This window comes from Lolium rigidum, chromosome 5 (genome assembly GCF_022539505.1).
Source record: "Lolium rigidum isolate FL_2022 chromosome 5, APGP_CSIRO_Lrig_0.1, whole genome shotgun sequence".
NCBI lineage: Eukaryota > Viridiplantae > Streptophyta > Magnoliopsida > Poales > Poaceae > Lolium > Lolium rigidum.
In genome coordinates, this window is record NC_061512.1 from 76,625,448 (window position 1) to 76,640,618 (window position 15,171).

At 48.1% G+C, this 15,171-nt stretch overlaps 1 protein-coding gene across 2 annotated transcripts; it reads right to left on the bottom strand.

Moving 5' to 3' along the window:
• Window positions 1–639: 639 nt before the first annotated feature.
• On the bottom strand, window positions 640–6,041 carry LOC124653829. 2 transcript variants are annotated; one of them, XM_047192891.1, is made up of 4 exons: window positions 5,922–6,041; window positions 1,628–1,739; window positions 1,478–1,525; window positions 640–1,009 (listed from the first exon to the last, which is right to left on the bottom strand). In XM_047192891.1, the coding sequence occupies exons 1-3, from the start codon at window positions 6,035–6,037 to the stop codon at window positions 1,511–1,513; spliced, it is 243 nt and encodes an 80-aa protein (XP_047048847.1). In that variant the 5' UTR covers window positions 6,038–6,041; the 3' UTR covers window positions 640–1,009; window positions 1,478–1,510. The 2 variants fall into 2 exon arrangements, with proteins under 2 accessions (XP_047048847.1, XP_047048848.1); XM_047192892.1 differs by having other exon boundaries at window positions 1,474–1,525.
• Between the last annotated feature and the right edge of the window lie 9,130 nt (window positions 6,042–15,171).

Here is a 15,171-nt window from a genome sequence, read left to right on the forward strand (position 1 = left end):
AGCCTGACTCCGTCTAGCTTATGTAAAAACAAAGTTACTGAACTTAACAGAACAAAGTTGGACTGCAATTTGCTTTTATCCGAATTTAAACTTGCTTAGCAACCACGTACTCTAGCTCTTGTTGGTATTGCCACTTGCATCCCAACCTTTTAATTAAAGCTTAAGTCCTCTAAATCTCCAAAATAAAAGATTAAGTATTCTAGTAATAATGATAAATCTTTAGTTTAGACAAGTTAACAACTTCGCAAATTTGCTCGCCAAATAATGACACCTTCACAATCACTGAACCACCTATTACATCAACAATGTTTTTTTAGAGAACATCCGGCCTACCGCTGATGTCATTTTAGAAACACTGAATGCGACATAAACTCACATGCGCGCGCGCACGCACTGACCATAACAGAACACAACTCACACTGCCTATGCAGGTTTTATTCTTGGTGAGCTGAAGCTAATGTACAACCATATCCACCGGCCACCTAAAATAGGGTTTGGTTATCGTATCACTTGTGTTTAATAATACCGCAACAGCATTTTCTCGCGGGATAGATAAATCATCATGAGAGCATAATTATCTTACTGGATTTTGGCAGACAGGTCCTCTAGAAAAAGAAAAAAAAGCTTTCGCTGACAGGATCACTAAACCTTTGTTCGAAATTAATTTGTGGTCTGATGATGTTTCTCAAAGGTTTCCTTTGTAGAACATGAAACTATGCTGCTGATATCTCGTATGAATCACTGGAATGTTTACAGGTATCATGCCCCCAACAGCTAGTACAAATACCTACTTTGTCAGACAACCACCGCTGTCTATCCAATCTACAGTAACACAAAACACTTGTAGAAGAGGAACTGGACAGTAGTGCAGTACATAGCAATCTCTGAAAAGAACGTAGAAGATGACTAAAAGGATGTACACTTCACTAACAAACATCACAAATGAGTTAACTGACCAAACTGCATCTCATAATCAGAAGATAAAAAGCCTTTGTTCACCATCAATAACCTGAAACAGGGCACGGGAGAATGTGTCAAGACAAGGCCCAATACCCACCCAAAAGTATAATGTTCAACCAAAAAGAACTGTGGAGATCAAAGAACAAAACAATGAGAAGTAAACAACTAAAGTTTTGTTCTAGATTATCCCCGTCATTTTTATATTTTCATCTCATAGTTCGCGCTATAACAAAACCAAACGGTCCTGACAAACTTTGGATGAGACATAGCCCCCAACCCAAATGATAAAGTAGACGCAAAAGGGAGCGAACTCCAACAATTATAACGCACCATTCTCATGTCCAGTATTTGTTTCTGCTGCTTATGGAGAGTTAAATATCAGAAAGATGAACAGAATCATGCTCATAAAAGCAATGGCTGACTAACAGTACAGTGTTTGACCTTTTACACAAGTAGATATTACATTACCATGAAGAAAAATGCAAGACCATGAGTATGGTTGAGTGTCCTTACTTACATTCTGGGGGATGCAAATCGACACATGAAGATTTTATCCCATCTGCCACTGCAAAATTCAAAACATCAAAAGATAAGTATCCAAGAAAAAAGAAGAATCTCACATCACGTTTAACTTCTGCATAATCAGTATTCGGTGGGATAACAATACCTTCAGAACTGGCTCTCCTTGGTTTCCTTGGTTTGATGTCTTAGACTCCTTCATAGCCTTTATCTGTGCTCGTGCAGCTCTTCCAGCAGCTGACTTCTCGTATTCCTGCTGTCTGAAGGTCAAGAAAAAGTAACAGTCAAGAGCAGGCTACTTCATACCAAATCATAAGTATTAACATTTCAAAGTTGTAATACGGCTTTGACTGACAACGGAGACAGTTCGTTCAACCTATTTCTGAATCTGAATTCAGTCCACTGAAGTTTTCTAAATACTGAACAGTGCTGCAATTTATCAACATGAAGTGTGAAGCTATAAAGGAATTATTATAACAGAATCAGAAAAAAAAATGAATCCATGGCCAACAGACAAATGAAAAAAAAAACATGGAGTAGGAGAGACGGGTGTTGTTTTGAGCTGCAAAGCTGGTATAACCCCGGGTAGTAGTCAGAAAGGGGATAAGGCTGCGAACTGTAAACTAGATAACCAATTGTACAGGTAAATGTTATGAAGAGATGATCCAGAATATTAGGTCATTAAGCATATCAGAAGGGCATCTAATTCCATTTGGTGCTACCAAACTAGAAATTTGAGTGTAATCTGTTTAAATACATGCATGCAATCTACCTAATCCTATTGCAGAAGTTATGTACCTCATGCTATTTACAAGTATGTTCACCAAATTAAAATCTTAGTAACTAAAGAAACTAACTGAGCGAAGCCATCATGAATAATTTTTGGAGATCTAACTTGAATCAATTTCAGCGGAACAAAAATGAATCTACAAGTATAAAAACTGAGCAAACTAAAAGAGAACATGCTGGAAGCCACTTCTTCTGTGAGAGGAAAGAGCACCCTTACTGGTTAATACTTAATAGGAGGATGTCTTTTGGCTTCTGGGCACTGGCACCCAGGTGCAAAAAGATTTTAAAATCCATAAATATTCATAGATGTACATTATGAAATAATATGTGCTCTGGCGCAAAGGAAATCGTGAAAATTATCAGCTATAACCCTTACTTCCACTCCATTCCCTCTATCTCCTATATTTGCTCCTTGACTATTTCTTGCTCTTGCTCTAACCAAGAAGCAATTATTTAGTAGCCTAATCAAAACAAGCCCAAGGGCACACAGGAATGCTAGCAAGGCATAGCACAGGAAAAACAAGATTGTTGAAATTCTACTGGCCGAAGCAGTGGCACGATGTACGCTGGTCATAAGCCCCCTAACAAACCATTAAGTCAAGAACAGCTAAGAGGATAATGTGTCTAAAAAGGCTAAAGATGCTATGCAGAGATTCATTGTTCGATTGCAGAGATCATGTGGCCACATGATTATTTAAAATCATGTACAACAAATTGAAATCTTAATATATCAAGAGACTAGATGACCACAACCTCCCTGCAAAACTAACTTATTTCAATTGCAACCTCCCTGCAAAATTAACTTAATTCAGTTGGACTAGAATAGTAATAACTTGAAAACAACCGTTAACAATCATATGTAAGCATACTATATCATATCAAATTCGTACAAAGTTCATTCTCTAACACAGAGAAGTCTTAACTCCAGAACATACATTCCCCAATTTTTATTTCCAAGCTGAAATTCCACACATAAAATCCTTATATTGTTATATTTATAAAAGTCTGCTAACCCAATACAGCCAACCATTGCAACTTAATTAAGATCCAGATCTAGAAACATATCTTCTAAAATGCTTAAGTGAAAACGCTTCGCTGCTCCCAACGTTTCTGTCGTCCGACCGAGTGGGCCAACTTTTTATGTGCCTGAACTGCTAATGAGAAACCCATCGTCCCGCCTGCCAACTCTCTCTCTCTCTTGCCGCCGCCGCAAGTACATCCGATGGCGACGAGGACGATGCCTCATCGTCTCGCCTTCCAACTCTCTAGTGCCACCCATATGCAGCGCCGCTGCAAGTACATCCGATGACAAGGAAGACGATGCCCCAGGGGCCGACGAGGAGGTTGGGGAGATCCCAAACCCAGCACAGTGTAGGCTCTGCTGGAACATGGCACGCTGCCTTCTAACTTCCACGGCTTCTACTTCCGAGGGTTTAAATCCACTGGTGAGGGGAGTATGTGGTGACTCGGCCACCGATGCTGTGTGCTTGGGCGGCAGCTTCGTTCAATTTTTCACTGCCCGTGGTGAATTTTTGGGGAAATCCTGGTACGTCGTCGACTCAAGTCCGACGCCACTGTTCAGCGCGTCCGTGCAGTTCATCCTAAGCATGCCAAGAATTGGTATTGACTGCCCGCATGCATTAGTAATTTTCTGGCAGATAATATTATACATTCAGGACATTGGGAATACGGCAGAAGATTAGTTTACGTCTTATCTGAGTCAATGATACTTTCCTATTTGTTTGAGCTGGGACACTAGGTTGAGTCTGCATCTACCAACCTGAAGAAAGTTTTCTCACAGGCTGAAGATAAAGCAGAGAAGACACAATAGACTGGTTTGATAGAATTTTCTTTGTTTGCTTGATTTTCTGAAGTCAGTTGGGGTAGGCTAGATATGAAACCCAACAGAAATGAAAAGAAGGCAAAACAAGGGAAAAACGACAGTAAACTAAGATTCCGGCATATGGATCGTTGATCTCCATGCAGTTCTATCAAGAGCCAAGACTTGAGGTACATTCCAATCCCTCAAGTCTCTTTTTACCACCTCCGCCCAAGCCAACTTTGATGTCCTCTACCCCTTCTAGTCTCCTCCATACTCCTTAGAATTCCACTGTTAACTGGAGCTCATTTGTTGGATGTGTTGTCTTTTAGTTGGCCAACATTTGTTGGATGTGTTGACTTAACCATTGCAGTATGTCAAATTTAAAATTTAAAATTACTTATACGCTGGTGCTTGGAATTTTGTTTTGTTGATAATGGGAGAAGAATATAAAGAATGTGATGTCTGGTGGAGAGTGCAGTATTGCACTGATGTTGTACTAACTTGCTGTTGCTGCATGGATGCAACCTAGGTGAGCTTATTATCTGGAACTTTAAACAGAGTGTTTACTAATTATTACTTTTTCTATCACTGTAAATATTAGTCAGTTTTACACATCCATATTCTTACGCCTTCTCATCACTGTTTCTATCTGATGTTGCACTAACGCTACCACTGTCCGCATCAGAATCAACCCAGTCATCTAGAACAGTTCAAGCTGAACCTTGACAGGACACTAAATGGATTGATGTCCTTTGAATTGGCTATGCCTTTCTTTTGGTTAGGAATAACTGACATCATTCTTTTAGTATAGCAAATCGCACAGGCATTTCTGCTATTTTCGATGAATTTTCTCCATCTCTTAGTTTGTGTTCTGCTAGGTGTGGGTTGCCTACAAACCGTTTGGGTCACTTGGAACATATAAAGCGTCTACTAGCCAAGATAATGTATATTTCTACGCAACAAAAACTTACTTTATCTGCCTTTTGACGCAGATTTTTTTCATATCCCGTCGCAACACATGGTCATAACTACTAGCCTTCTAAAATTATTCAAGTACCTAACCAAACCATCTTAGCAAGTTCCAGTCCTAGACATTAACAGGACAAGCCAAACCGAAAACATGACTCCACGAGGAGACTAAAGAGCGGAAGATAACAATTGGCTGAATGATTGAAGAATTTGATCGGTTTGGAATCAGAACATGTCAGACACATAACGGGTACTTTTTTTTCAACAACACGCGCAATGCTTGCCCGTCTTTTTTCATTAAGGTAGAAAGAGAGTTTTACAAATGTTCTTGTAATCGGCATACAGCAGAGCAAAGACAGGGGTAGGTTCTTGTTACATGGCCTCGCGGTTGTCTCAGTGGTACAGACGAGATGAAGTAATTCAGTAAGGTACACACTACAGATTGGTTGCGAGATTTGTCAACTCGACTCTGCGGAAATCGTGCCACTCAATAAAGTATCTAACAGCCCACTCGCGTCACCTGCAGGAGCATCGGTTCTAACTATACAGTAATACACGCCATTTCTGGTCAAGAAATCTCTCGAACAGGGCCGCGCGATTCAAGAAAAGGGGCAACACCAGTACACCACCCGATTCCATGAACTGCTCCCTGGACGATCGATCCAATCAGATAAACCTTAAACCCAATCCGGCAAGAAACAAGGGCGGCACGGAACGGAGCATGGTCGAGATGATACCGCGTTGAACGGACGAATCCTAGCCTACCTAGCCAGCCAGTCCCCAGAATCCGAAGGACAAATTAAATGAAGATCAGAGTTCGAGCTACGGTCAGAGGTGAGAGAGAGGAAGAGGAGGCGGTTACCTCTTCTGGGCGGCCTCGGCGGCCCTGGCGCGGGCGTCCTGCGCCTCGAGGCGGTCGGCCTCCGCCCGCTGCTCCTTCGCCGCCTGCGCCGCCCCGAAGCACGCGCACTGCCCCATCGTCAGCTCCCGCCCCTCTCTCTCTTTCTCGTCGCTGGTCCTTCAGTCCTTGGCTGCTTCGCCGCCGGCAGGTTGGGTTGGTTGCTTGGATTGGTGGCTTCTTTGGGATATGCGATGGATGTGCAGACGGAAAAGACGATCCGGCGAAAAGGAAGACGGGCTTTTGGAGATTCTAGAATGCCGCGTGGGGCCCACACGACAGAAGATTACAATAGCGACTTTCGCCGGATTATCCCACCCACGCTCCTAAACCCAAAATTGTACTCCGTTCAAAAAAAAATCCGCTTAACATTTCTTTAAATATGGATGTATCAATAACTATAATATATCTACATATATTCGTATTTAGATAAAGTTAAGCAGCATTTTAAGGGACCGAGGAAGTACCAATTTTTGCAGAGTGGCCTGGAGGGCACCAAACACATGTCATTACCCACGGAGCATTTGAGTCTGGCATGGCCAAAAAATTATCTAGGGTGTGTTTGGTAGTCTGTCTCAGTGTCTCTACCCACAATATCTCATCTCAACCGAGATTTTTAGAGAAAACTGTGTTTGTTAGGCCGGGTCACTAGAGATGGGCTATGCTCACCTCATACAAATAATGTCCCTCAGCCTAGCCCGGTTGTGAAGCTCGATTCACCTCATACAAAAAAAACGCCCCTCAGCCTCGCCCGGTTGTAAAGCTCAAATCGAGCTTCACAACCCAGCCAAGCTGAGTTGATCCCGCAATCCACCACGGGGGCCCACCAACGCACCCCAAACCCGTAATTTTCCCTCGAACGAAACTGCTCGCTCCCCTGGACCTCCTTTGGCCATCGTCGCCCCTGCACTGGCCGCCGTCGCCCCCTCCCCTGGCCGTCGTCGCCTCCTCCCCTGGACACGGCTCGTCGCCCGCCGTTGTCCCCTCCCCTGGTCGTCGTCGCCCCCTCCCCTGGTTGTCGTCGCCTCCTCCCCTGGACACCGCTCGTCGCCCGTCGTTGCCACCTCTCCTGGCCGCCGTCGCCCCCTCCCCTGGACACTGCTCGCCTAGGGCCGCTCGCCGTCGTCCAGTGCCGCACGCCGCTGCCCGCCATCGCCCAAGGCCGCCCGCCTCCGCCCAAGGCTGCCCAGTAGGTCCATGGCGTGAGATGAGATCTTGAGGGCCTGATTGATTTTCTCTCTCTTTGTTTCAGGGCCTTTTTGCTAAAAAGTTGGACCATTCTGTAAAACTGCTACGAGACCTGCTCACCTCAGCACAAATTGTACGAAACACCATCCCATATGAGCCTAGCTCAACACATCCGGGGTTGCCAAACATGTGATGAGTCTGACCTCACCTTAGCTAGGGTGAGCATGTATGATAAGAGATATATATTCTCAGTTGACTCGGGCTACCAAACACACCCTTAGTGTACCTAGGCAAATCTTGGCCCATGGGGAGTGGCATGCGGGGTGCGGGAGGCACCAAATACAAGCCACTGCACACGCCACATAGGGAAGCACCGTCCACTCCGCTGTCTTGATGCATTGGTGTTTGATTGAAGGGATAATGGAGAGATGAGAGGTAGAGCGGGGCGGGGTGGTAGATCAGCAACACCCCGCGGACGACCATGGTGTGGCGCTGCATCGCGAGGTGTAGAGGAGCTACCTCGGCCGACCACACTGTGTCAAAGAGGGCGTAGAGAAGCTACCTCGCCGACCACACTACGCCAAAGAGGGGGGCAGGTCATCTACGGACAGGGTTGCAATGCAGTAGCAAGGGTGGCCCCTACGGCGTAGCTCCCACAACCAAGTAGATTAGGGTTTTTTATGGTCATCGGGGGACAAAGTCCCAACCTGAATTTTTGTATATATATTGATCCCAAAGGCCACAAGTGTTTTTACAGGTGGATCGGAAAGAGGGGGGATAGAGAGGAGAGGACATCAGGTGGTGTTCCCTGTTAGACAGCTATATGCCATGTTGTCTCCGCAAGGTGTTGATCTCTATGGAGTCTAGCTAGCTCGCCAGAAATGAACCTCACCTTGGCACAGACGAAGCTGCAACGGGACACGGGAGCCAGGGCTGCTGCTTCTCGAAAACGATGGTGTTCCCGTGTTTCCACACGAACCGAAACACCGTTGCACCACAGAAGCGCCGCTTGAAGGGGCACTTGAAGAAGATGTGGTTCGTTGTTTAAGAGGAGCATGGCAAACGGGGCAATCGGCTTCAGAGACCGCCAAGATGTTCTTTGGCAGCGAGCTGTTTTACGGTACAATTTACTAGTTATGTAGTTTAGTAGTATTGAGTCATATCTACAAAGGTATGGTACTACTGTTAAAGTATAATTCTGGCGAAACGATGCATGCAAGTAGCTCCACGCCTCCACCAAGGTTCAGACCTAAATGGAAAGTTTAGTTAAAAATAATGAGAAGGAGAGAATGTGACCTAAAAATTGTGGGAAGGCCATAATGTACCGTGCACACAAACTTGTGAATTAGCACTCGCTTTTTTTGTCAAGAACTACCTCGAGTTCCGATGAATAAGAGTTATAAATTTCATTAAAAATCAAATTTTATTAAGTTTAATCAAATATGAAGAACAAAATATAAACATCTACAACATGAAGTAATATTATAGAAACATATTTTACCGTGAATCTACTAATACTGATTTGGTATCATAAATGTTCATTTTTTGCCTACAATATTTTGTCAAACTGAATTTGTAAACCTTATTCATTAAAACGGAGATAGCATTGATGCTTCCACTTTTACTTCGTCGGCTGAAGTTGGAGGTGCCAATGAAGAAGTCTGCCTTGTTTGCTCCCCTCCAGTGGGGGTGGTCTCTCTAGGCAACTTTGAGGACCCCGGCGACAAGCCAGGGTTGGTGTGGGGCCCACGCCAAAATGGCGAACGACCAACGCGTCATCGTGGCGCTATTGTCTGTCAGCCTTCTCTGGTCGGTGGAGGATATAAGCCACCTCGTATCCTCATGTACAACAACAATGCATCGGGAACGAGCGGCGGCGTAGGAGGAGGCGGCAACACGAGCACCAAGAGCCGTGACCCTAATAGCATCATCAAAGACGACGAGCCAAACGGCGCCACCTTCGAGTGGTTCTACCGCGCTTGCCGCAACTGACAACTAGGAATACTATTAACTTTGATTTTTAGTACAACTTTATTTAATTTTTATTTATATTTATAAGACATAATAAAATGTTAATGAAATTCGAAGTTATATCATTTTCTCACCTGGAGGCCATGCATGCACCTATCCCATGTCTGAGATTTGCTAGCCATGAACGTTTGTACGTATAAGGAAAGTTAAATAAGGAAGTTATTATTATGATAAAATCATTAAGTTAAACAAACTATTATATTGTTTTCATATACCGACTTTGCCCATTGGTGGTTGTTATCACCAAGATTTGACCGCGTCGGAGGTGGGCCGCAGTCAAGATGGGCTTAAGGAAATATATGTGGAGAATTACATGAATCGGCCTGTTATACCAAGTTGGGCTTAATTGCCCGTGTATCTGTAACATATTAGATCGTATTTTAGTTTAGAGATAGAATCTTACTCGTGCACGGTTTAGTGCACGCCCGCATTAGAAAGTCCCCTGGACTATAAATATGTACCTAGGGTTTATGGAATAAACAACAACTCACGTTCAACCCCAAAACAAACCAATCTCGGCGCATCGCCAACTCCTTCGTCTCGAGGGTTTCTATCGGGTAAGCGACATGCTGCCTAGATCGCATCTTGCGATCTAGGCAGCACAAGCCCCACGTTGTTCCATGCGTTGCTCGTACTTGAAGCGTTTTTGATGGCGAGCAACGTAGTTATCATTAGATGTGTTAGGGTTAGCATTGTTCTTCGTTTAAGCATGCTTACGTAGTGCAACCCTTGCATATCTAGCCGCCCTCACGCCTATCTCAGGTGTGGGGGCGGCACCCGCTTGATCATTATTTAGTAGATCTGATCCGTTACGATTGCTCCTTGTTCTACAAGGATTAGTTTAATATCTCGCAATAGTTAGGCCTTACAAAGGGGGAGGATCCGGTGGCACGTAGGGTGGCGTTCGCAAGTCCTAAACGGGATGTTCCTAGGATCAACTTCATGTTGGTTTTTTGGCCTTGTTTAGGATTGGCTTACGAGCACCGTGCGTGGCCGCAAGGCCCAACCTAGAGTAGGATGATCCGATTATGCGGTGAAAACCCTAAATCGTCGTAGATCTCATCAGCTTCATCTTGATCAAGCAGGACCACCAAGTATCCGTGCACCCCGTACGGATCATGGTGGATCGGCTCTTTGAGCCGATTCACGAGATTACCCGAGAGCCGATCGAGGCTCGTATTTAACGTTTACATGTATGCCTCGCAGAAACTAAGCGAGGCATCCTCATCACCTTCCCGACCAGGTATAGGTCGGGTGGCACGCCCTTGCACTTCGCAACGCCGCGTGTGACCAGAAGAGCATTGCGGGCCGTCGCTCGGAGGGGTCTCGGCCAGCCGCAGCTCTAGGCTCTTCCCGGCTCTACGGTGTTGACAAGGCCGCTGCCCGCCGGTGGGTTTTGGCGATCAACACATTCGGCACGCCCGGTGGGACAAATCGTCTACATCAACCACATCGCCATCTACATCCGAGATGGCGGACGGCACGCCGATCACCTACGGGGATCCGCCGACGACCTTAAGAAGCAATACAACGAGATCAAGGCTACCCTCGAAGCCGACCTCATCGGCTCTTTTCAGAGAACCCGTTCCGGTGGCATCAGATGGAAGGGGTTCTCACCGCAAGGTGCGCTCGATGGGATAGACCTCTCAACCCCGTCGGAGGAACGCACCGGGGGTCCGCGGCGGAGATCAACTACCTGGTGGCTCACTCGCTACACCGCCACTGCGAGAACTTGGTCAACGTGTTGGAGCGTGTCGCTCGCGCGTGATCCAGGAGATCATGAGCCACCGTACTCGCCGTCGGGACCAGCTCTCGGGACTCATCAAGGAGAGCTGCCATTCCGGTCCCGTCCACCGCTGCCATATGCGTTGGCAGCACTCGCCGAGTGCCGACTACACCGGCATTCCTCGTCTACAGGATTGGTGGCGACCCTAGTGACTACCAGTTCTTAATGGAGGCGCCTAAGGAAATCCCTCATGGATACGCATGCATGTATGTGCCGGATTGTGGTGACTGGGCACTCACAAACCAGGCCACAACATCGGGGATTCCGGCGAAGACAGGAGGAAAGTCGGCGACAGAGCAGACGTGGCTGACTAAATACGCCACGCCGACGAAACTCCCGAGCCCAGCTCTCGCAGAGGGCTCGGAGCTGGAAAAGCAAACATGGCAGGCCAAGTACGCCACCCCGGCGAATCTTCGGAGTGCAACTCCTACGGCCAGCACGGCGGATCAGATCGGTACCATACGAGAGACCGGTTCGGCATGATGCCGAAAAGAAGGGCGATCGGCTATTCCAAGCCGTACCACGACGATTACGAGATGATCCCGCTGCCACCTAAATATCGGCTCCCCGACTTCTCCAAATTCGGTGGATCGGATGGCTCCAGCTCCATCGAGCACATCGGCCGATATTTGGCTCAACTAGGACCGGCTTCGGTGTCGGATCAGCTACGCGTGAGGCTCTTTTCACGGTCCCTCACGGGATCGGCTTTTGGATGGTACGCCTCTTTGCCGACGAAACTCCATCCGAGTCTTGGAAGCAATTGGAAGAACAGTTCCATATGCAATACCATTCGAAGCTTCCGAGTCCGGCATTGCCGATCTAGCACAACTACGTCGAAGCGCGGGAAACGGTGACGAGATACATCCAGCGCTTCGGGAATCTTAGGAACCGATGTTATTCGGTTCGTATAACCGAAAAGGAAGCGAGTCGAGTTGGCGGTAGCAGGCCTTGCAACACAGCTCAAGGACATGGCCTCCCAAGCAGATTATCCCTCGGCGGCGCACATGGTTCGAAACTATCGGCATATGAACGAGCGCCACCCCGACCTGTACCAAGACAAGTTCAAGCGTGCAGTGGTTATGGTCGATACGAGAGGAAGATGAAGTGCTCGCGGGAGGCCAAGAGATAGCGAGTGGCTGAGTGGACTCAGGGGGAACCCCGTGGCCTGCAAATGGGTAAAGCCACCGGGGCCGCCCAGGGATTTGATTTTGACATAACCAAGACGGAACAAATCTTCGACCTCCTGCTCAAGGAGAAAAAGTTGACGATTCTCGAAGGTCTCAAGTTCCCCACGGCGAAGGAGCTAAACGGAAAGCCGTACTCGCAAGTTCCACAACTCGCTTTCCCATGCCACCAACGACTGCCGGGTGTGGCGTCGGCACATCCAAGCGGCGATAGAGAAGGGCGGCTAATTTTCAACCAGTACGCCATGAAGGTCGACACCCAACCCTTCCCCGCCGTTAATATGGTGGAAATCACCTACCCGAAGGTTGCCGGCCAGGTCCCTCGTTCAGCATCAACATGGTAGGACACGGAAACCACTGCGGCAAGGATGGAGATGAGGGCAGCTGCTCTCATAGCAAGGACACGGAGGAGGCCGCTCCACGCGATCGGCTCCGTCATGATGGCAAGCGCTATGTCACGGAGGGAGAGGTGAAGAATATAAGATATCAGCGACCCCTCTCGATCACCTCCTCAACAAATATGTTAGTCAGTATGACCAACGCCGACGGTCCAATTACGATGATAGAGAAAATCGTTTGGCTAGAGAAGCCAGAAGACATCGTCGGCAGAATCGCGATGAGGAGGAGCACGAGCGCTGTGCCACGGAAGTATCAAGGGAGCAAGATGACAACGCCAGGCATTGGGACTGCCCCTTCTTCGAACACTCGCTGGGATTCGAGAATGAGCCGATTGCCCACAATCGGCAATTGCCCAGAATGCAACCGAGAAAAAGAAGGAGGCAGCCAACGTGTCCGTGTTCGAGCGCCTAGGGCCTCTCCCGCCACAAAGCAAACGCGGCTGAGTCACCTCGTTGGGCAGATCTTGAGGATTCGGAAGACGAGGTAGAAGTGGAAGAAGATAGGTACCACCGGCCAAGGTGGTGCCCCGACGGACTCAGCCGTTCCCAAAAGCGCAGGGTTCAGCGATTGCGCGGCCTAGAGGAAGCCGAGAGGTTGTACCGCATACGCTAAGGAAGGCACGGCCTGATCCGGCTGCAAAGGTTCAGCGAACCCTGGATGAAGAGGGTCGTCCACGGAAAATGGAGTGGCGCCCTAAACGATGGAAAGCCGATGATGAGACATCGGCCGGCACAAACATGGTACTCGTCTTGCCGACGGAGCGTAGCGCTCCACGACTCTACGGAGCACTCAAGGTGGACGACGGCAAGCGCATCAAGTCGGAAGTCGGGTTGGTTTTATCCAGCCGACCAAGTAGCAAGATCAAACCATGAGCAAACCGGGAGAGGTCGATCCTTGTGATCGGCCCCAAAAAACTTATGAAGGGAACTTACAAAACCTTCAACGAGCAAGCAGCGTGGAGGCCGATTCCAGCAATCGGCCAAAATTATCCTCACCCACCATTATGCCTGGGTTCAACATGTTATCCGACACGAGCCGATACCATCAATTCTCTTGACGAGAATCGGCTCGGGGGGCACCCAGGTAGATAAAATACGAGGATATGCAACGGAAGCCTCTCATCTTCTGTTGATGGGTATTGGAATATGGGGGCCGATGCACAGGTCGGCCGTAAAAACAAAAAGTGAAAATTCGAAAATTTTCGAACATAGCCGATGCAGCAGGAGCAGCATCGGGTGATTTCTTCAAGAACAATGTCAGGAGCAGCATGGGCGTGCGGATCAGGTCAAGGATGGATTGCATCAGGTCCATCGAAGGAAAGGAGCCTATCTGGCCGGCAGGAACTGAAGAAACTCGGGGGGCAGCTCACCTTGAAGGCTTTCCGCTCAGAGAAGCCGATTGGTGTTCAAATCGGCTGACGCTGCATAAGGAACTTCCCCACACACGATCAAGCCCAGGTCTATGCAGTTCATTCGCGTATCCTCGTCTCTGTTTTACCTTGGCTGAGACTCGGGGGGCAACAGGCCTGGTAGATTGTTCTATTGAAGGGCGTTGTTATCGGCTCATTACACATTGGCAAAGGGGACGAATCGGCAAGGTCAGTAGAAGAGAGAATCGGCTCAATTAAAAGGAATCGGTAAAATCAAGATTGAGGAAAAGTTCTTCATTGATTAAGATGAGATTTCTTACATAAAGAGCTAATTGCTCTCAAAAGGGAAATACTAGGGGATCCACTGCCCCATCTACTACTACTGGCCCTGTTCTAGAGGTCCTATCTATGGGCCATCACTGCCCTCGTCGTCGCCGTCGTCGCCACTATCGGCGCTGCTCCCGGCGGGCTCGTCGTCGCTCCAATGGCCGCCGACCGGGCCCTCGTTGTCTTCATCTTCTTCGTCAGCGTCGTCCTCGTCGGCTCGTCGAAGTCGCTAAGATTGCCCGGCCAAGGGCAGAACCGCTTGGCCGGCGGCTCGTCGGAGGAGCTCTCGTCGTCGTCCTCCTCCTCCCCTTCCTCGCTCCTCCTCCTCCCCGGAAGAGGTGAAGTCGCAGGAGAAGCCGTCGTCGTCACTCTCCTCTTCTATTTCCCCAACGGCGAGGAAGCGGAGGTCGCTCTCCCCGTCCGTCGAGGACTGGTCGTCCTCGGACCGGATGGAGAAATCGTGGTCCGATTCCTCCCCGCCGCAATGGCGCGGCGGGTGTTGGCCGCGTGGACCGCCGCCGCGTCGTACTCCGGCGTCGGCTCACGGGACGTGGAGGATTGGCTGGCAAGATCCGATGGGTCAGAGGAGGAGGAAGACATGGTGGCTGGGAGGGTTTTTTGGAGTGCTAATGCGGGGGAGATACAAAGAAGAACTGTTCAGAGCGGTTAAATCGAAGGAGGATATAGTGGAAATTCAATGCCACAGCAGTTTCCGAGGAAGTGGTGCCTAAAAAGAAAAAAAAAACTGCCAGGTCACGCGGAGAAGTTGAGAAGGCAAGGCATCATCATAAGGGATACTCGCGACGGTTACGCCACGACATGACCCGACGAAGGAAAGCGAGTGATTTTGGAATTACCAATTCCAAAACCAGGGGGGCATGTGTTATCACCAAGATTTGACCGCGTCGGAGGTGGGCCGCAATCAAGATG

Excerpts from the sequence above, each read along its gene's own strand:
- LOC124653829 (XM_047192891.1), bottom strand. The coding sequence starts at position 6,037 with ATGGGGCAGTGCGCGTGCTTCGGGGCGGCGCAGGCGGCGAAGGAGCAG. Across the intron at positions 1,740-5,921 it reads GCCGAGGCCGCCCAGAAGAG|ACAGCAGGAATACGAGAAGT; the intron begins GTAACCGCCTCC and ends CTTGACCTTCAG.